This window comes from Fringilla coelebs (genome assembly GCF_963513975.1).
Source record: "Fringilla coelebs genome assembly, chromosome: 3".
NCBI lineage: Eukaryota > Metazoa > Chordata > Aves > Passeriformes > Fringillidae > Fringilla > Fringilla coelebs.
In genome coordinates, this window is record NC_140030.1 from 94,463,986 (window position 1) to 94,485,310 (window position 21,325).

A 21,325-nucleotide genomic window follows, 5' to 3' on the forward strand; every position below is an offset into this window, starting at 1 on the left:
GGGTGGGGTGCTTTGGAAAGAAAATAAAAACATGTGTGGGATTGAAGTTTTGTGGCATGCATGGTAACCCCAAACCTTAGCTCAGATCACTTCAAAGGCTAGGAATGAATTTAGGTTTTTATACAAAAGCCTCAGGTGTGCCTCTCTAAAGGTACCTTTTCACAGCAATTCTTCCACCTAATTGAATTGTGATGCTGGTATCTGACATCAGAGAATCTAAGTGCTGTCAAAACTGGAATAAGCTCACCAGCTCATCTGACTAAACCCATCGAGGGCCTTCAGACAGTAATACCATTATTGACCTGGGCTGAATTCAAATGCATTTGGAGTGCTTGATATTTATCCAAATTATGCCCATTGAAAAATCCCTGGCAGAATACAGATAACATCAGATTAAAATGTATCATTATAATTACTTCAAAGAGATGTCTGGTATAGAAATAATTAGGTTAGTAAATATTTTTAATTAAATTATGATTTCTAAATTGTGTTAAAACTACAACTTGCTTCTATGGACATCACAACTAAACTACAAATCAGACTAATTCAGCGCCTGAATATGAATATTTGAATTAATCTAATATAGTTATTATACCATTAACTTCAGTGATGTAACTCCAAATTTACACAAGCATAATTAGAGTCAGATCCAAGATTCAGCAGATCAATACAAATCTTTCCATGGGCTGCAGTAGTCATGATAAGGCCCTGAGAAAAGTGCTGAAGTGGTAGTACCATCCCACCAAGCTGACCTTTCCATCCCTAAAATAATGTTTCTGTTAAGAATTGTCATTCATCTAATAGTAAATATGAAAACATGGGTATTGAACCAAGCAGACATGAGAAACTAAAATTTATAATAAGCACAATTTCCTATGCCTTTGGTCAGAAATATTCAAAGATCTGAGAGGATCTCCAGAAGTTTTTTACCATTTCTGCCTTTCACTGAGACTGCATAATAAATTAGCTGTGAAATAAAGACTGTTGAAAAGCAAAAGCAAATAAACAAAAGAATTATGCCAGCAGTACTGGCTGGGATGCCTAAAAATGGCACATTCCTTGCTGATCAATTCTTTCTGCTAATGTATGAAAAATAAGAATGTGTTTTAAATACTTTAGACTCCAATTTACATCTGTAATCCTCTTTTCTTTAAACAGTTTGACACCTTGAACATAAAACTGTGTTTTACAGATGCTCTCCTTGTTTAATTGAAATCACATCTCAGGTCAAGATCACCACTTCCTTCTGCTTCTCTAACCTCTTCTTGCCTGAAGGCCTGTAACTTGTGAATTATTTAACAATCATATTTGCTGCTGAAAATTGATTTCTGAGAGAATCCATATTGATTGAGATATGTGAGACTAATGAGTTTGAGGTTAAGGTGTTTAGGAATCATTATCTCTGATAGTCCTGAACTAGAATCTTCATCATTTTTTGTCTCTTGTCAATACTCGGTTTTATATCTGTGCTCCAAGCTGTGCCTATGTGTTAAAATAATTTTAAGAGACAGAATGATTAAATATTTTACATACATCTGAAGCATTTGTAGTAGTCTTCCAGACATGTCTTCCTGTGAAATGCCACTGCATGAAGGGGACACAAAGCAAAGTTTTGCCAAACTTTCATTTAATCTGGAAGCCAGAACAAGTAGCTGGCACGAACAAATAGCCCCCACTGGAGCCAAAGTTGTTCACCGAAGTTGAAGATCTGCCTTCCCCAAATGTCAGAGTGTTTGTGCTGCAGTGCCTGACTTTAGTCAGCTCTTGTTGGGCTTCCCTGGGATGGAGCAAAGCCCCAGGGAGCTGCGGCAAGCGCAGGTGCCTCGTTCAGAGATTCACATCAGCACACGCCGCGTGCACATCCATGGGGATCCTCTCCTGCAGCCCCTGCTTTTTGCCACTCACATTCAAGGGGTGGCTGGGGGACTCCTGCTGCAGACCTGCCACTGAGCATGCTGCCCGTTCTTCTGCTCCTCAGCCCTCTTCTGGCATGCTGAGACACAAGGACATTGTGTGACGCGCACCTGCACAGCATCCTCAGAGCTAAAGTCCAGCCAGCCTCCTGTCCTTGCACAGTGAAAATCACTTCCTCAGTGCCCTCTCTACCCACATGGGGTCATTGCACTTCTTACCTCTCTTATCCTCACAGCTAAATGAAAAAAAGAAAATAAATCTACAAAAACAGAGCACCTCCATGACTTTCTGCTGTATACATAGATATAAATCCCCCTGATATATAAGAACCTCATCACAACTGCAGCATCTCCAAACAGCTCGAAGTCTTCTAAATGAATGGCTAAGTCTCTTCATTTTCCCCTGCAAATGAGGTAAAAATCAGCTTGCCATATTGTTGGCCTGTGTCTTTATGATGGTTCAGTGCCCAGGGTGCTCCCATTCAGCTATTTCTTATGTGACAGACACTAATAATTACCTTTAGCAAGTTAATGCATATGTGGCCCACACATGTGGATTTATGTGCCAAATCCAAAAACCATGACTCAGTGCAGAGAAGACTTCAAGAAGCTGCATCTGCTGGGTTTGAAAGTGACAGGCCCTGGTCACAGCTTGGTGAATGTATGCTTGTATACCTGACTCAAAGATCCTATTCCAGGTTTTACATTTTTGCAAATCACACTTCTTTCTCCCCATAACCATTCCTGCTCTAAAAAAACCCAAAAAACAAAAACAAACCAACAACAACTACAACAAAAAAAAAGATCCAAAGCAAGCAAGCAACAACAAAACCCTCCAGAGTATTTGACCTCTAGAGTTAGACCCCTTTTTGGGGTAGTTTTGGAATCAGCTGTATTTATGCCTAAAAAAAAAAGGACAGTTCTTTAAATGACCCAGCTGGAAAAGGATATTTTTGGTCAATGATCTATTTTTATTTCTGCTCTGCTGTTTCTCATGAAGCCTGATGACAAAGACCTGTCCTTCAAAGCTAGTCTACAGTTTATGAATTACCAACTTCAATTACTTTCTCTAGGTGAAGTACACTACAGTTATCAAGCTTATTTTTTCAGGTGGGAAATGTATTAGAAGAAATGAAATGCTCTTCTATTTCAGATTGGCTTGTCTTTTTATAAGGAGAGAAATGCAATACATATTTTCAAAGGTTCTTTTAAAAAATTAACTAAAAGTTAAAATAAGAACTATGAATTGCATTACAGTAAAGACACGTGTTTAAACTGTTGACTACATCCATTTCAGTTAACAAATTTATTTTATGTCACTCTTAATCAGGAGAGGTATATTTTTGTTACTATTATTGATTTTGCAGCCATGCCAGTTAATGCTATTATCTTGGATAGTACATTCTGAACAGTTACCCTTACAGACATTTTAAATAAAAACAAACATCAATTGGGAACTCAAAATGAAATCAGATCACTTTATGAACCTGAAAAACAACCTTCATACTATGCCACATAGTCTTCTTTGAATGACCTATCTCTTTACCCAACTTTAGTCTTACATAAAATAAGCTCAACAAACTATGGGTGAAGAGCTTACATGCTTTTTTAAAATCAGATCAAAGTGGCATACTGAATCCTCTAATTATTCTTTTTTAAGCGAGGAACTGCAAGTTCTCATGATAGAGAGTTAAAAACTCTCAGATACCATGATGAGAAACATGATCTTTACTTGAAGATGATATACAGGCTTCATCTGTATTAAGATAAATTAGCTATGCCTGGCCTAAACTCAATCATTTCTGTCTCATCAAGATGAAACAACAGATAAATCCTCAGGCTGAACTTTAATTCACTAGAGAGATGCTGAATAACTGATATCTTAATGTTAAACTTGTGGAAACTCAGGACTGTGCAGGATCACATTTTTCTGGAGGGTGGGTACTGCCAGGGTTACCTACCTGCACTTCGATGCTGGGCCATAAATCCCTACATGTCCAGCCACTCCACACTGCTCTGTTCTGACTGCAGACTGCCTTACAAGGTGGTCTGTGAAAAACTCTAAGGTAGTAGGTGAGTCCATCAGTTTCAGCTCAATTCCCACAATTTGATGGTTTGCAAAGAATAAAACTAAAGCCACTAATAAAAGAATTTTTGACACCGGATTAGACAGTTTTCACCTGACTGGAAAATATCCAAACTACATTTGTTACCTGGCCCCTCAGAAAGGTCATGAGCACGAGTGATCCCCTTTGTAAACCAGTGCTTTCGCAGGTCATCACCCTCAAGATACTGCAATTTTAAGCCATTTGAGCCTCTCAGTCTGAGAAGTCGATTAATTATGGGCTCAGTTAACAAGCTCACACATATGCCTTATCGAAAATAGAACTTCTCTGAGGAAGGACCAGAGGAGCAATGGTAATTTTGTAGATGAATCTGCTATTGCTATCCAGATTCATTTTTAACTCAAGGATTTGGGGTGTTTTCTTCAAGAATAGGCTGAGCTCAACTTAGTGTTTCTTTCTTCATTATTAATTCTCCTTTAGGACAACCAAAAGAGGAAGAAAACAAAGAATTCTCAGTTCTTTATTTCTGCCTTAAATACATGTGGGTTTTTATTTTTTATTTTTAATTAACTTCTGGTCTCCTAGTCTCTTTCTTTCCCTAATATTAGTTTTATTGTGGAGGAACACCCTAGAGCAGATCACAGTTCAGTACTCTAGATAAGTAATTTTGTGTGAAAATGTATGTATGTGCGTTCAGGACATTAAATTCTCTCTTTTACAGATATCATGCAAATCTCTAAATTAATTCAGGAATGTTACAAGACAGCTCTGCTCTCATAGTGTCTGCCCTTCTCCTCTGGTCAGAATGAAGGTAATGTCCTGTGTTGTTACACAAAGAACTAAGAATGGCTATTTTTTCAGCGCTCACTTCACAGTAGCATGGGACTAATTAATGGGAAAGTGGAAGTAGGCAGTGGTTTTTGTGGAGCTAATTAAGATATGTGGCAGAAAAAATATGTAGATGGGCAATTTCTTCATTTTAAAGGTTTGTATAGCTAGACAGTTTTATTAGTCAACACTGTACGCTTTTTTTGCAGTCATTGCCTACATTTTTGTGAGATATGGACTCCTCAATTAATCTTTCAAAGACTGGTTTTGATTTATCTCAGAGGGAGGCTGGGGAAAAAAAGCAGTTGTGTATTTTTTAAAGAAACCAACAGCTTGTTACCTTTAGTTTCTGCTTACAAAATAAGTGCATTGATTTGATCTTTTAAACATGTTTCTATATCCTCTCCATTTTATCTATTACTGAGAGAAGGGAGGGAAGTGAATCTAAATGTCTGTTCCATTTAATTCCCCACAGATTTAAAATGCAAGGAAATTCTAACTAAAAAAAGGAAAAAAAAAAGAAGGAAAAAAAAAAAGAACGAAAAAAAAAAGCGCACAGTCTAAAAGACTTGTTCCTCAGCACATAGGAAGTCTGTGGCTAGAGCCAAGAATAGAGCCCAGAACCTGCAAGCTCCTGCACCAACACTGCACTCCTTTTAAACACTGCGATATTCAAGGAGCACAACTGTGCCAAAGCTTACCTGCCTTGAAAGACTGGCCTCTGAGGAGGCTCTCCTCAATATTACCATAACAATTCCCCAGAAACTGTTATTTTCTCAGCCCAACACCACTTGGTTCGGCATCCTTCCTTTTGTTCAAACAGAAATAGCCAGTTGTCCAAATAACAGCCTTTTGGGTTTTTTTAAGAGAGGGGGCATATCTCACATAAAAGTAATCTCAGCACTTATATGAATTTTGAAGCTAGGAAGTACTACAAATTCTGTTTAAAGGGGTGACAGGTTTGGTGAGACGTTAATTCCCGCTGCAGGACAGTTCTGTGGTCACACCTTCCAAAACCATTCCCTTCTTATTCTCAGCTGCCCAGGCCGGCTCTGCAGCAGCCCAGCCACGCTGGTGCTTCCCCGGCAGAGAGGGATGGATCTGGGCACGGGGATGCAAGGTAAAGGAGAGGGATGATGCTGGTTGGGGATGTTAAATAAACAATTTTTTCTTGCAACAAAGCCTGGCGCCTGTTCTCCCCATGTCATGGCCCATGATGACTTAGTGTCTCCCAAGCATGACCAAGCGATTAGTGCAGCCGTGTCGCTGCATCTCAGCAGTAATGGGGGCTCTCTTTCCATTTGCCTTCTATTGAAATCTAAGCGCTCCATTGGCCTGTGCATTTTCAGCTTGATGAATTCATTATTCCCCACCTTTTTTTTTTTTTCCTTTTAGCTCCTTTCTCAGGCCAGAGCTCTCCCAAAAAGCCAGGTGGTTTTCCCTCTCTGTGAGGGGTTGTTTTTTTTTCTCTCTCATTCTAGGCAGATGTCAGAAAATGTGGCATTGACTCATCTGTTTCAAACAGCATTTCAGTATACTTTTGGATCTATGTATATTAGACAGCAAACAATCACAACACTTGGCTTATTTATTTATTTATGTGGTAACATCCTTCAACTAATGATATCGGGGAAAATACAATTTCAAATTCAGAGGCAAGGAAACCATTCAATTCATATTCCCCAGCAAACAAATGATACCACATAAATAAAATACAAAACTATTCAACTGTCATTAAAAATGTGACACTCATCCAAAGTAGGAAATTCAACAATGTGGTTGCTGCATTTTCTCTTTAAATATTTACGTGGTATGGAGATAGGATTAGGTTACCCGAAGCTTGAGTTTTCTTGGACATGTTCTTTTTCCCTCCTCAAAGGTGTGACTAGTTGAACAGAAGGGACTTTGGCTGTCTGGCACTTTTAAGTGTCTGGAGGCTTTTTTAGAGCACAATAGGTCTGATACACTCAAGACAGTTACTGTTATAAACCCCATATAGAAATGAAGGCACATTGTATATCAAACAAACCATAAATTGTGTTTAACAGGTGCAAGTTTTAGGAATGCCTCTGTGCTGTGGTCTAGTAGCCAGAGCAGCAAAGAAACATCTGAGCCTGCAGTCTAGTTCTACTTCTATGACAGGTGTTATCTTTCTGCCTCCATTTCCTTCATAAAACAAGGATAACCTTATTCCATATTAAAATTAAGCTGTCATTATCTGTTTGAACTGTAGAAGAGCCTACAAAAGTCTCTTGGATGAGGTTCTTATTACACTAGATGCTGTACAAACACAGAACCACATGCCATTATAATGTGGGAGTGGCATGCTATTAATAATACATTAGGACACTTTGGAAAGATTAAGCAGAAGAGTTATTTTAAAATTCTTATTCATGTCCTCCACATAAAATAGAATGAAATTTGAACGAATAGGTAAGGAAGCTATTTGCGGAATGCTGGAACACCCTTCTGGCTCTGTGAATACACAAATGCTGTGCTGGTTACTCTGCAGAGTTAAGGAGAAGTAACCAGCAATGACATGCTTCTACTGACTCTGCCACTTTAACTCTTTTCAAACCCATTCATTTCACTGGAATTCAACTTATTTGTCACTCAAGTGGATACAGTATATCACAGGGACCTAATATGGTCTAATTAAGGAAGACCCAGCCTAGAGAGGTTTTAACTGGGTTTAAGGGCAGGAGTGATTATTGCACTTGATAGACTTGGGAAGTGGGGGAAATTATAATTTATTACTTATGTGCAATTTTGACATTATTGTTAACATATATTCCCCCAGAGCCTTGGATGGACATATTTTGGAAAAATCAAATCAATAAGTGATTTAATATCTGTCAAGTGCTTTGGGATCTTTATTTGAAATGCGTGTTACAAGAGCAATATCTTACTTCCAACTCCTTAGCGTGCAAGCATGCCTTCTATTAATACTAGAACCCTTTGGAACCATTAGAGTTTATCAGCTAAATACATATTTTGGCACATTAACTAATTTTTGATTACCCAATTAGACTTTAACAGCTCCATCTATCATGTAGATTTTTTTTAATGTGCAGATTATGGACCCAATAGAACTTAATGGAGCTCCTTACAGTGTTCTGAGTCGATGCAGCTGGCACATGGACACTGAGGAAAGTATTTGCCTCCAAAGTGAGAATCACACACCTCTCTTCCCACTTTGATAAGGGGTGTTACAGCCTAAGTCATCCCTGGGCACTGAGACAATGCAAGAGTCCCAAATGGGATCCAATTTATACCTTTTGACATCACATACCTCCACTTCTGCCATTTCATCTCAAAATCACATATCCTTCAGTCAAATGAGTCTCAACCACACAAATCAAAACCCAGGGCCATTTGATCTTTAGCTGTGCCATGGTAAACTGTGACAGTCACCAAAGGTTACTGAGGGGATGGCCACAGCTGTGGGAAGCTGCTGGTCACCTCTGTTCCTCACGGCTACATGTGGCATAGAAGGACATGCTGGGGACAGCGCCTCTGTGGCACATGCTGCTGGGCACATTCTCTTCCCAGACCCCACTGTCTCTCAGGAGACAACACATGGGCCAAACTCAACTCTGGATCAAGACTTTCCCTGTCCCTCTTGCGTGAGTGCTATGCTATTTATCTTGTTTTCTTCCCCCAGTGTCCCAGATCGCCTCCCATTCCCCACACTCTGTTCCACTACTGGACTATGGGATGGAATGAATTACACATTTCCTCATGAAAACATGGATACTTAAGAGCTGCTTGAAGGAAGAAGATTACTCAGATCATTGGAACAACAGCTCCACAATAGATAGTAAGAACAAAGCAGCTGTCAGAGAGAAAAAAACCAAATATTTAAGCAGCAAATCCACATCCCCTCGTCCAGAGGCATAATGCACGGCCTGGGTTTGATGCTACCCATGCTTGGCAGAAGACTGAATACAGAATCTTTGCTCAGAACCAGAAAATAATTAAAAGTTAGAAATTAAATGAAGAACTACAGGACACATTCTGCTCCAATGCCTTTGCACTTAGATCTGCTAAAAATGTCCAGCTAAGCATGCAGCAACTAGGAGTCTTGGTGGGCTGTCTCCTCTGCTGAAAACTCACTGCCATTAGAAGCAAAGCAGACTAAAACGGATGAAAATAAAGGCTGCATTCACACACAGAAGAACAAATATTTCCCTTGTTAAAGTAAACACTTCTGAAGTTATCTAATGCACTGTTAACCGATTTAATTATTTTGTTAATCTCTCACTGCTCTCAGCCTATACAGTGAAGCCCTTTCAGCTGTTCCCAGTTAGTTTCACTTTCCTTCTTTCTCTCTTCTTCACAGGCTGCAAGCACAACACTGGAAGGCTTTTATATCACAAAAATAATTCAGTTACCATTCCTTTCCTACGAGAAGTTCCTTTTCTATTGCTTCTGTGAGAAGCAGTTTTTTTAAACCCTATTTGTTTGCTTACAATGCTCCTTTAACAAAGCCCGATTGTGCCTCTTAAGGAAATAAGTTTTCCCTTTCTGTATATGGTCTCATCCTGTCACTGTCTTCATTATTTTCCTGCACAAAGTCCTTCCCTGATGTCTTAACTCACATCAGAGACATCAGAGCAGCCCTCATTGCTGGTGGGGAGTACGCAGGCAGCCCATCCTGCTGCCGCCAGCTCCTGTCAGACCATCCCTTCTCTCTGTCTGCAATGGATTTTGGAAGAGACACACCTTGAAAGTAGTTTAATATCGCTTAAAAAACCCCAAACAAACATTCATACGTTGTAAGTGCTGCCTGAGAAGATTTTCATATTGCTGCTAAATGCAGCGATTGGGTTAATTTGTTCCTGCATCCTGCATCCTGCCAGCCAGTCTCCTGAGTACGACCCACAGAAGTGTACCTCTTCTCAGAACAGAGAGTAGGCAACACTTTGCTAAAGGAAAAGGGAGATTTACCCTGCACTGCAGTTCTCAAACAAGGTCCTTTCTCCTTGAGTACCAACTCTTGTTTCTGCTGAAGGAGCTCAGAGAGCTCAACACGAAGACAGCTGGTCCCAAAATCCTGGCCCCGGGAGCTACCGAGCAGCACAAGGTTCTCTGAGAGCCCTGCTCTGCCTCCCTGAGGAACAGGCCCTGAGCAGGCACATTTACATCACTGCCTACGTCAGCCATGGGAGAATAATGTGACTTTTGTGCAAACAATGCTTGTAAACACTCATAACGACACAAACCACAGAACAGCTACCACTGAGAGGAGAAAATTAAACCTTTCTTCATCTATCTATGCATTTAGATGATTTCCTCTGCTGTGGTAACAAGAATTTTCTGCTCATTCAGTCCTGCGATGCAAAAAAAAATAAATCTCCTATGTGGAGATCTTCTGTCTTTTTGCTGTAAAGTTCACTTTTTTTTTCTCAGCCATTACTCTTACCTAATTTATTTTTCCATTTAATTTCTGGGAGCTGACCTTCCTGGAAGAAACTCTGGGTGCCTGAGCAGGTATATTCCTTTGACTATAACTTGGTTGCATGAAGAAAAACAAATGGAGGTATACATTTTTAATCACACAAAGGAATATTTCAGCTGTGTTCCTTTTTTTTTTTTTTTGCTATTTATTTGTGAACACTACAGGCCGTGTTAAGATCCTTCCTGTTGTTTCTCTAGCTACATTGTACACTCAGCTCAAAGTGCAACTGTAATATGTTTGTATACAGAGAGTGGTAGGAAACACTTTACAAATTTGTCTGATGCTTTAAGATTTGATATTTGATACACAAAATATTACCCACTTCTCAGTCAACAGGTTATATGCTGTTCTAGGGGTCAGAACTGAAGTTATTACCTTCTATAGTAATTATGCCAAATTTATTTTTCAGTATTTCCCACTGAAGTAATTGGGGGGAAAAAAAAACCCTACCAAAAAAACACAACTACCATTTCACTATTTAAGAGTGAGACATTTGGACTGTAAGCATTACAGTATCCAGGCTTTCAGCAGTAACTTAATTACTGAACTCAGAGCCCTGTGCAATAAGCTCGAGAATCCAGCTTCTCCCCAACTCTGAAAATGTTTACACACAGTATGTTTTTCAATTCTGACTTAAAAATCCACATCACATTAGAGCTGCATCTCTCCTCACAACCCCATTTATCCCTCTGCAAAGGACTGGACAATGTAACATTCAATGTGTCCAAATCCCACCAGGAGCAATAAACTGCCTCTGCCTAAGTCCCTGAGCAGCAATACACCATCAGGCTAGAGGGAGCACTCACCATCAGGGTCAGCATTTGTTCCCATGCAGAAAACACCCAGTGCTGCTTGCATCCAAAGGCATTCTCTTGTTCCTCCTGTGGCAACTTGTTTCATGTATAATAAATCTCAGAAACAGTATCTTTCATCAGTCACTCTCCCTTCTCCCCAAGGCAGGGGGATGCTCCAAGTCAGCACAGTCTGTTCCTCACGATCTGAGCACCCCTCTGTGAAATGCCAAATTTACACATAAATGCTGAGTATGGTCACTGGACTGACCTGTGAGCTCTTTACTACCTCTGCAGTCAGGGCCTCGGTCTCCTGTTTCTGGGTGGCCCATAATGACTTTTTAAGTCACTCTCTTAACCGTGGCATCTGCTGTACCCACTTAAAACAGGTTTATGGGTAAAACACATAGCATGTAATTATGAGTTAGACATTTTCACATCTCATCTACACATCTCCCACCCTAACACATATCAGATATCACCTTTTATTTTATGGGAATCATCTTGGATTCCCATACACATTTCTCAAGTACTCCACATCCAAGCCTTCCCTGTTTTATCACGGTGCACCACACAGCCATCAGGACATGAGGTGCTAACTACAGCACTGTGCACAATCACAGTCTCCGTGAGGAATGTCTTGCTTTAATAGAGAAATAAAATGATATAAGGTCATAAGCTAAGACCATCATAAAGTGCATTGCAGGTACCCTATACTTAAATACTCCCATGCTACCTCTTAACTATAAGTGAGGCAATTTGCCTAATGCCTATAGAAGTGACACAATTAATTCCCCTCCTTTAAATAATCCTATTCTTTCCTCTCTAATGTGCCTCTGTAGAAAGAATGTTTACTAAAATAAAATAATTTTTTCAAAAACTGTATTGTTAGCATTAGAAATAGCGCAAGTCTAAAAAGAAATTTAGAAAGTCCTTTGTTCAGAAATCCACTGGAGACCCCTTTCTCTCAGAAATGGAGACAAAACCCCACAGCAGCACTCTGAATACTGTAAACACACTCGGTGGACTGTGTGCAAGTGGCCTCAGCCATAAACAGCAACCTCAGCATCTTTCTAGTCACATTTTCTGTTAAATACCTGCAAAGGAACCAACAACCTCCAAATCAGACCTCTCAGTTAAGACTTGAACCTTTCTGTCCTGCTAGTGCAGCATTTCCACGTTAATCCTCAGCCTGGCATTTTGCACACCATTGGAAGCAAGGTGGGCTAGAATCCATGAGGACCACCTCGTGGATGGTGGATAAAAGGATGTTATGATTATTTTCAAAAATCTCAGTTTGAAGCATTTCCCATAGGGAAAGCATTTGGAAGTTGAACAGTATTGCTTAATGCAATGTACTTTCCAGGTGGCCGAGGGCATGGACATCTTATAGTACATGTAGAAAGTTGGAAATTCAGTACTTATTCATCAGTCATATGTTCAAAAAACAAGGAGAAAAGACCCACACAACTACCTGTACCTCTGTACTGAATTGTACAAACCCAGTCTAACATACCAGTATCATCGTCTTCTGCAGGAAGAGTTTTTGGTAGAGCAAGCAAACCATTCTCACACTGGGACATTGCCTCTCCCTGTTTACCACAAATGCCAGACACTATAGAAATAAACTCAAAATTTGTTGTAGAAAAAAATCAAAATAACAATAAAAGTTATACTGTTATCTCGGAGTTGTATCACACTAGGAAAACAAAAATTCTGAGTTATTCCACCTAAAAATTAAACATGGAGTCCCCCAATCAACAAGTACGGGATAGTAAATATATTACTTGAAATTTTACTCCATCAAAAGGATGAGAAAAGAAAAATAAGAGTAGTTTAAGTATATATTGACACTTGCTACCAGACTTTAAGTATATCTTACTGCCTAGTTTATTATTAAGCAGTATAAACTATGCTTGTCATGTGCAATCACTAGTTGAAAACAATCAGCAAAACAGGGATTTTATGGTATAAATTAACATTGGTTCCACTACTGCCAGGGGAAGTTTTAGCCATCAGCTTCAGCCAGTGCAGTATCTGCCCTCAAATCTTAATAGAAATGAAGTTTCAGTAGTTTACCAGACACATGTGGGGTGCTGATTATTTCCAAGGCTTTTTACTGGATAGAAGTTTTATTTCAGATGAGCAATTCACCTGTTTGTCTTTTGATCCACTGGCAAGCAAACTGGGAACACACCACATTCTCACAACCATGATTCTTAAACAGATGGTTCGAGGCACAGAAAACTGGGCCAGGAGTGTTGTTAAGATGTCTTGATGCCTTTTGTCCCCCTGTGTGCCTCCAGGCAGGACCATTTATGCCTGTCTCTGAAAAATTTCCAACAGAAGAAATTCCACAACATCCCAAATTTTATCTGCTTTAGAAGGACATTGCTGACACCTAATGTGAATTTTGTTAGGTCCTGTTGAACCAATTACATCCCATACCCTCCCATTTCTCACCAAGGAGAATTTTAGCGACCTTCTTTTCCCACAGCCTTTTGTATTCTTACTGCCCTTTGCCATGCTGTCCCTCAGAGATCTCTTTTTCCGGCCAAGCACCCCCAATATCTTCAGTATTTCCTGACAGGTCACATTTCCTCGCTCTCTTATCACCCTCATTGCTTTTGCTTTGGACTTTCACCAAATCCTCTGTAGCTTATTTGGGCTGTGCTGCCCAAATCTGTGCTTAGAGGTTCGGCTGTGCCCCTACCAGAGGCATGAGGAGCACAGGTCACCCCATACCACTCAGGGGCTGCATTTTGTGTTACACCTTCACCACTTCTCACCAAGAAAAGTTCTGAATTCCAACATGAACATTTCTTCTGCCAGCTTCACAGTAACTCTTAAATTAACAAGAACCTTTAACATTGTAAACAGCGCTAAATTAGAAGTCACACCTAATTGGCTATCTTCACTTAGCCTACACTCCAAAATGACAAAATATTTCAGGGTTACTCCTGGAAATACATAAACACAGGCATGCATAGACAGCCCCAGTACAATTAACAGAGACTTAATCTAATCTATATTCAGAGGTGGATGTACAGAGGTAAATAATGTACAGATATAATATAAATACCCACACACTGAGTAGGTCTGTAACTGAGAGGTTTATCTAAGTGATTAAGAATACCAAAAGTTTTCTAGCACCAAAAAGAGGAGAAAAAATTAGATAGCTAAATATAACCACGGTTAAAATCTGATTCCCTTCATTTATAGTTCTGAATCTAAATAAATATACACGTGGAAGAGATCTTTAGCATGTCCACTGCCTGTTCTTCCTTCATGTAAGCAGGTTCAACACCTCTGAAGTAGTCAAACATATATATTAATATGTCTGTATGTGTGTGTAAACATATTCACTGGAAATGGAAATACAATAAGGCCCCTTGTTGGCTCAGGTCTTGCAGGTAATTGCAATAACAGAAAACCAAGAAAACTAATAAACTATAGTTACTTACTATGCAATAAATATATAACTATACTGTAATTACAGTACCTGATTATTGATGTACTGTAAAATAAACTGTTATCAAGTTTTTTTACTGTTCCCTTCTATTTACAGTCATCCCTGATAAAGATTAAGCTTCCCAAAAAATGCATGATAAAGCTTCTTATCAGAGGTTTTAATGCCTCTAATAACTACTGTAATTCTGTGTGATTTAGTGCTTTGAATAATCCACCAGGATTTTTCTCTAGATCTTTAAAAGGATTGTAATGTGTACAGAGGTGTCGTAGTGATTAAATTTACAGGACACTTACCAAAACAGTGATAAGACAGGATGTTTAATTAACACATGTACACGTTGTTCAACTGTACTATCATGCAAAAATGGAAAGACCTGAATGAGACCCCTATTTTCCTTTCAAAATGTTAAAAAAAAAATTAAACAAAGGATTATCCTCACTGTACAATACAGGAGCAAATATTCTGAGGGCAACAGCAAATCTAGGCAGCACCTGAGAGTGGTACCAGTCTAGTGTTGCATACTGGGTAGAGCCAAGGTCCTGGTAATTCTAGCTGGATGCCCCAGACAGAAAGGAAAAAGTAAGTCATAAATATGACAGTACATGGGAATTCACCAGCTGAGTTTGGAGATGTCATTCTTTGGCTGGTGGGTAGTTCAAGGACATTGCAGTACTCTTCAGCTATAATGCTTGAAAATATCAATGCTTTTAAGGCTCATTGACAAAAGTCATTGCAGAAAACCAGCTGAAGGTTACCTTATCAGATGTTTTTGAACTCCATGTCTCAGAAATGCACACAGGCACTCTAGAAAATCCCTTTTCCCTCCATCAGTAGATTTACCTAATGGCCAAGGCTATCCCTTATTTATATAACAGATAAGTAAATTTAACTTAAGCAAAGAAACGCCCCAGCAGACTAAACCCCAACAGAAAGGGCAGCAGAGTCAACCATATAGTGAAAAGTGGAAGACAACCTTTATCTCTCTGAGGACTCTTTCCACTTTAACTTCTACTGACATTTTGTCCACTATGGTGCTAATGAAAAAAAACCCTAAACTGATAAAGAGATCTAAAGGTGATATCATATATGATCCAAAGATGAAACAGAAAAGTCAAAAAGTTCATACAACCCTTATTCCCAACTGGGGAAATAGTCTTCTTAATATTAGAATTGTTTGTACTTTGAAATTGAAATCCCGACATCTGCAAGTGCACGCAGCTGAAGTAGATTTCATTCCTGGATGGGCAAGTGCCAGGCAGTAACAGGGCATGAGAACAGACTTTGGCTCCATGAACGGAAACATAAACCTCTCCTTTGTAAAAATTATTCTTCATGATCTCAAAGGCCCCCTGGTTTAGTATGGAAGATGAGTGCTGCTTTCCTTTAGAATGAATCCCACGTATTTTGTATCACAGTCCTGGCACAGGGCTACAAAGATGAAATCATTCCTTGACCATCACTGTGGGCACGCCTGCTCTGATCTGCAGTGCAATGCAGGGGCACACAAATACTGGAAATGGTGTAACTGCCTCATTACTGTGCTCTGCACAGGCTTTTATACCCTGGTTCTCAGCAAGACTAATTATTCTAAAAGAAGCATCACACTACTGCAATTATCCTGCTCCCAAAACCTGAGTTACATCATTTAGGACACTGTGCTTCACTATTCTGGCACATCCATGCAGCTTCATTTTTTGCCATAAAGAATTTTACTGGGGGACAAAAGTTAAGAACAAGCTTAGAGATCACAAACCACAGGAGACAGAACACTTAAATATGACAGGAATAGGGAGAAGGCTCTGAGGGTGTCAAAAATCACACACTCCTGAGTCTGACTGTTTATTTACCTGGCACACAGGACTGCTTACCTGTGTAACCCCTTCTCTGCAGCAAGCGAAGGTGAAAGTGTGGGAGCTTTTCTTTCTTTGCTGGCAGTACTAACTCACAGCGTGGGGAGGGACACTACAAGAAGATTTAATTTTTCATCTCCATCATCAATAAATTGCTTTCAAGACCCTCAGAAGTTGTTTGAAACCCTTTGGCTGGCTACTCTCTGGATGGAGCAGTATGCATGATGCCCTCTTGCGTAAGGCTGCAGTCCTTTTTCAGGAGAAGAGCTGACTTTATAAATCAAATATACAAGTTTCTCTTGTATCATAACCTCCTTCCCTTCCTGGGAAAGAATTTACAGTAGTAAACAATATTTAATGTCCCTACTGAGGGAGTGGTAAATAAGAAAAAATAGCATTTACCCAGTGACTCAGAAATTAGCAGACCTGCCTTAGTAATTTTCTCTATCTCTCATTAATTAATCAGAAAATTTCCCAACGTTTCTAAATAAGCCTGTTCTTTCCTTCTCTGCCCAGCAAAACTACAACCACCTGAATATGATGGTTAACCACATTTTTGTTGTATTTCAGCATTAGATGGAGAACAACTAGATTTGCAGCTCAGAAAGAGTGTGAGGGGGAGAAAAAAGTAAGACAGAAAGAAAGGAAGAAAGAGAAGAGGGAAAGGGGGAAAGAAAGAAAAGGTACTCCCCTTTCAGCCAAATGACTCAGACTAGTCATCTTCACAGCACAGAAACCAAATTATTTGTGAAATCCTCAGAAACATTGGTGATTCAGCCAGTTGCATGGAGCGTAGTCTTGTTCTCTGCTAAAACAACCTGATTTAACTCCCCCTGAGTGCTAAGTCATCCACCATCTTGAAGTGTATAATTTTAACAGTCCAATATCTATGAAAGCATGTCCAGCTTGCTTTCTTTTAACGAAACCTTCCTTACCTTTTCGATCCTCTCCCTGGTTTTTGCCTTGCTCCAGAGACGCAAGGCACAGAAGGCAACTGAACGTATTTCACCAGAAAATCTGGGCCATCTCCTTCGTTATAACAGAAACAAAACCACACTTGTTTTGATCTACCTATGTGTATTTAAAGAATTACCAGCAGAACATAAAGCGTAGAGGACTATTTGAGGTATGGGTGTTCCAGATACTGTTTCTGAAGCTGCTATGGATTTCAGTGGGAGCACGGCATACTGAAAGGCAAAGGGGAGCGTCTCCCAGACCAGAGCTAACCCAGGGTAGTGCACAAAGGAAAAGATGTTCACCTATGGAAGGCATATGCAAGCTGAACTGCATATGTTAAATTAAAGACATCTGCACTTTGGCAGAATTTGGACAATGACTCACTTTAATTATGTAAAAATTTCAAACGGGGCAAACTCCACTGTAGTGACTCACATTAGTGCTACCACATGATCTTCTGATAACTACATCAGTATATAACTCATGTCTCTGCTGCAGAGTTTCTACAGAGAGAATGACATATTACCTGACTAGCATTAAAAGGACTCCATGTTCCCAGCAATGACTGGTACATTAAGTAATGCTTCAGAAAGTAGCATATAGTACACTGTAGCATATAGTACACAGAGCTTTTTTTCCCTCGACACAAAACTGCAGTTCCTCTAATGACAATAATTCACCATCATTCAAAAATCAATTTTCTGTTTGTGTTTTATTTCTTTAAATTTATAGAGTAGTGGGGAGAGAGTCCAGAAGTAGAAACTTACATCATTTCCTTTTCCTACGAAGAATTATGGCGCTGCAGACCTCCTAGGCTCCCACCCTCTCCTTATGTGAATGGCAAACACACCCACAACCCCCTCAAGCACAACCTTCCATGCAGGTCTGACTGGTAAAGGTACCAGGACATTTCTTGCATTTTGATTCACAGATATTCTTGGGCTTTCTCCTGCTACCTCCTGCACTTTCCAAGTTGCTTTGGCTTGCTCAGTTCTGGTGTGGACTATCAGAAGGAACTGATTATGCGCCTTACGTCAGACTAACAGGACTGATGACCTTGAAATGTCCGCTGTGAAAAAAAGCTATTCTGCATTATTTCCCTCAGATTTTTAAAAATAGCAAAACACTGTATTACTTACCTCAATGTTGTTAAGGAAAGGGGGGGTCTTTTGCTGACTTGTATCAGGTTCCTTTTCTGAGCTCTGAGAGTTGCTGTTTGTATCCTGGAGTACCACTGCATTACATTCCTATTAAACATCTGAAAAAGGGATGTACCTTACAAGGCTTTCAGTCACTGTTTTCAGGCTTACTGAACAAGCTAGCAGGACCCTCAAGTATCAAAGTGATATACAAAAGGCATTTTCACTACAAAAGGAATGTACTAATGTGACAAATAGAGCCTTTGTTAATGCCAGATGCTGACTATAGGTGTGAATGAGGAGTATGATGAATGGGATGATGAGGAGAAAGCAATCTTAATTGTGCAATTAGTTATGTTATGTTTGGGCAATGTTTTGCATAACAATTACAGGCCACGCTAGACTAGTGGTCCAAAATTATTACAGTCTTCCAAAGGAGTTCAAAAGCTAGGAAAGCCATTGCACCTTTTGAGAAACTCCTTTAGAAGGCTAATGAAAAACGTAAATGATGTCAAGTGGCCTTTATACAGCTTAAGTGTGCCATTGGGCTTGGGCGGCAAGTGCAGTGTGCTTTCTCCAGCTGAGAGTGATAAGAAGTAGCAAATGCAGATGTCCCAAGGGAATGCCCTGAGCCATAGCACTGCTAAAAGGTAAAGGAGTACAGTCTGGCTTCTGAGTGACAGAGCTGGTAGGAAATGGTTGAAGAGTTGGGACAACTGTGTATATAACAGGCTGGTTGAAAAAACAATGAGCAAGAGGAGAGGAGTCGCATTATGTTCCTGTTCCTTCCTAGCATTTACCAAAGAGAAAAAAAAGCATCTTGATTATTCTACACCCTCTCATTCCACCTTTCACTTATTTTCCATTTCAAAGCACAATTTAACTTTTTTTCTTCTAGGGGTTCACATAGAAGTTAAATTTAAAATTTGAATGCAGATTAAAGCTCCTGGGGGTGAGGTAAACTGCCCAGAATGTGATAACAACATGGGTGTTGAGTAATGATCTGCTCATAATCAACACATCCAAGCACACAAGAGTTCATTTCATCCTTGATCTTACCCCAGGGATCCATGCCAGTCACAGATGATCCTGAGAGATGTAAGACATACTGCCCTGTTGGCTCCATGATTATTCATGTGTTACCAGTGCTGGGGAGCAGGAGAGATGCTCTCACACACCACTCAAAGGTATTAAACATCATAGCTTCCCCCGGTTCTCCTCCCAGAGAATAATGAACATGCTATCCACCAAGGCAAAAATATCCACTGACATTTGAATAGTAGGCTAATGGACGTGAGGGGAAAGACTCAAGGTAAGACCTGTTCCTAAACCTTTATTTACAAAGGACACCTTTAAGCCAGACTTTCCATTGCCTTTCAAACACGACACTGGAACAACCCTGGGAATGTTGTTTTTAAACAGCCTGTTCATCCCTTACTCAAATAAATACTAACTGTACAGTGCTGCTAAGTCAAGCTGTTTAGCAAAGACATTTACTTCTGCACAGAAACTCAGCCCCCCTGGCGCAGGAGAGCACATCAGAATGCTGTGACCCAGCTCCCATCCCAAGGGGATGAAGAAGACATCAGGACCAAGAAACAGGGCAGAGACCATTTATGCTGCACCCAACCAGTTTGTTGGCCTTAATGTTTGGACTGGAAGTGGGAATAGTGTTTTAAAGGCTATTTTAGCCAGTGAAAGGAGAAAAAGGGTATCACATGACTTTGCAGCCTGGATGCTGTTTGCAGAGAAGCCTTAAGTCACAGCTGGACTTCTACAAATTATTTATGATTGCAGAGTGATATTGAATATACAACTCGAGGGAAAATCACAGGGAGCAGGATTGTATGCACACAGGACTAAGCTTCATGTTCAGTCACATCTCTTCCAACTGACTGCAAGCATCTCTACAGTCAATATCCAAGGCTCAAACACCCCTTGGAAATTCATTAGCAAGCACAGCAACAGCAGTCCTGAAAATAGCATCTTTCCATTCAGTGCAATGAGACATGCCTCACTATATTATATGTTCAAAGAGGGAAGGGCAATACTCTTCTAAACCTAGTTTCTCATGAACCTGAATCCAATCACACATTCCCTTTATGACAGCCATCTCTCTTGGTGCTGCTCTACAAAATCTACATCCTATCAGCACCACCTTAAAGGTCGGCTGTGCTATTTCAATAAATAGAGAAACCATGCTTTCCTTAAACCACTTGCATTCCTCTTGCTGCAGTCATTTTGCCTCTCTTCTATGGTCTTGCTTAGCCCACTTTCATATGAATGTCAGATTTTGCATTTGCTGTGTGCTGTCATCTAGACTCCCGCTGTAAAACAGTTTGTTTTTCCCCCAGTTGGTGCACCAGATTAGCATTCCCCCTCTCCCCCCTCCAGAACAGAATGTAATTAAAGATCATGGGAAACTAACACACACACTAGTCATAAAGTTAGAGAATTTCAGGTTTGGTTCTGCTTTCCAATTTTACATGCTCCACTTCACTTCTGTATATAAAGAGAAATATAAACGGCTTTGGCCACTGGATATCTATTAACTCCTTGTACATCAGATCCTGTAAGACAGAGATGACAGCAAGATCCACAGCAGCTTATGAGAAAGGGCCTATGCCTCAGAGAATAACACCCAAGATACCCAAAAGGAAGTGTTTTATCCAAATGGTTCCCTCTTTGTTTACTGTGAAAGGGTTATGAAACATAAGCCAGAACTACCACCCTGCTCAGAGTGTTCAGGAAAAGGTTTCATCATCTAAGTGAATGTTTTCACCTGAGAAGCCTGCTAGGAAGCCTGCCTGTTCACTTTGGTAGCCTTGAAGCCATAGAACCCCTTGGG

At 40.0% G+C, this 21,325-nt stretch overlaps 1 protein-coding gene across 9 annotated transcripts in view; it reads right to left on the bottom strand.

The window, feature by feature from the left end:
- The window catches only part of ESRRG (estrogen related receptor gamma), a 370,366-nt gene that overhangs the window by 303,515 nt on the left and 45,526 nt on the right, over positions 1-21,325 (bottom strand). The window contains exon 2 of one of the 9 annotated variants that reach the window (XM_084203432.1): positions 18,478-18,585. The exons of the other annotated variants lie outside the window; for them this stretch is intronic. Within the exon in view, the coding sequence (XP_084059558.1) occupies positions 18,478-18,578 (101 nt within the window). The 5' untranslated portion in view covers positions 18,579-18,585. The remainder of the gene's footprint in view (positions 1-18,477; positions 18,586-21,325) is intronic. 9 annotated transcript variants of the gene reach the window in all.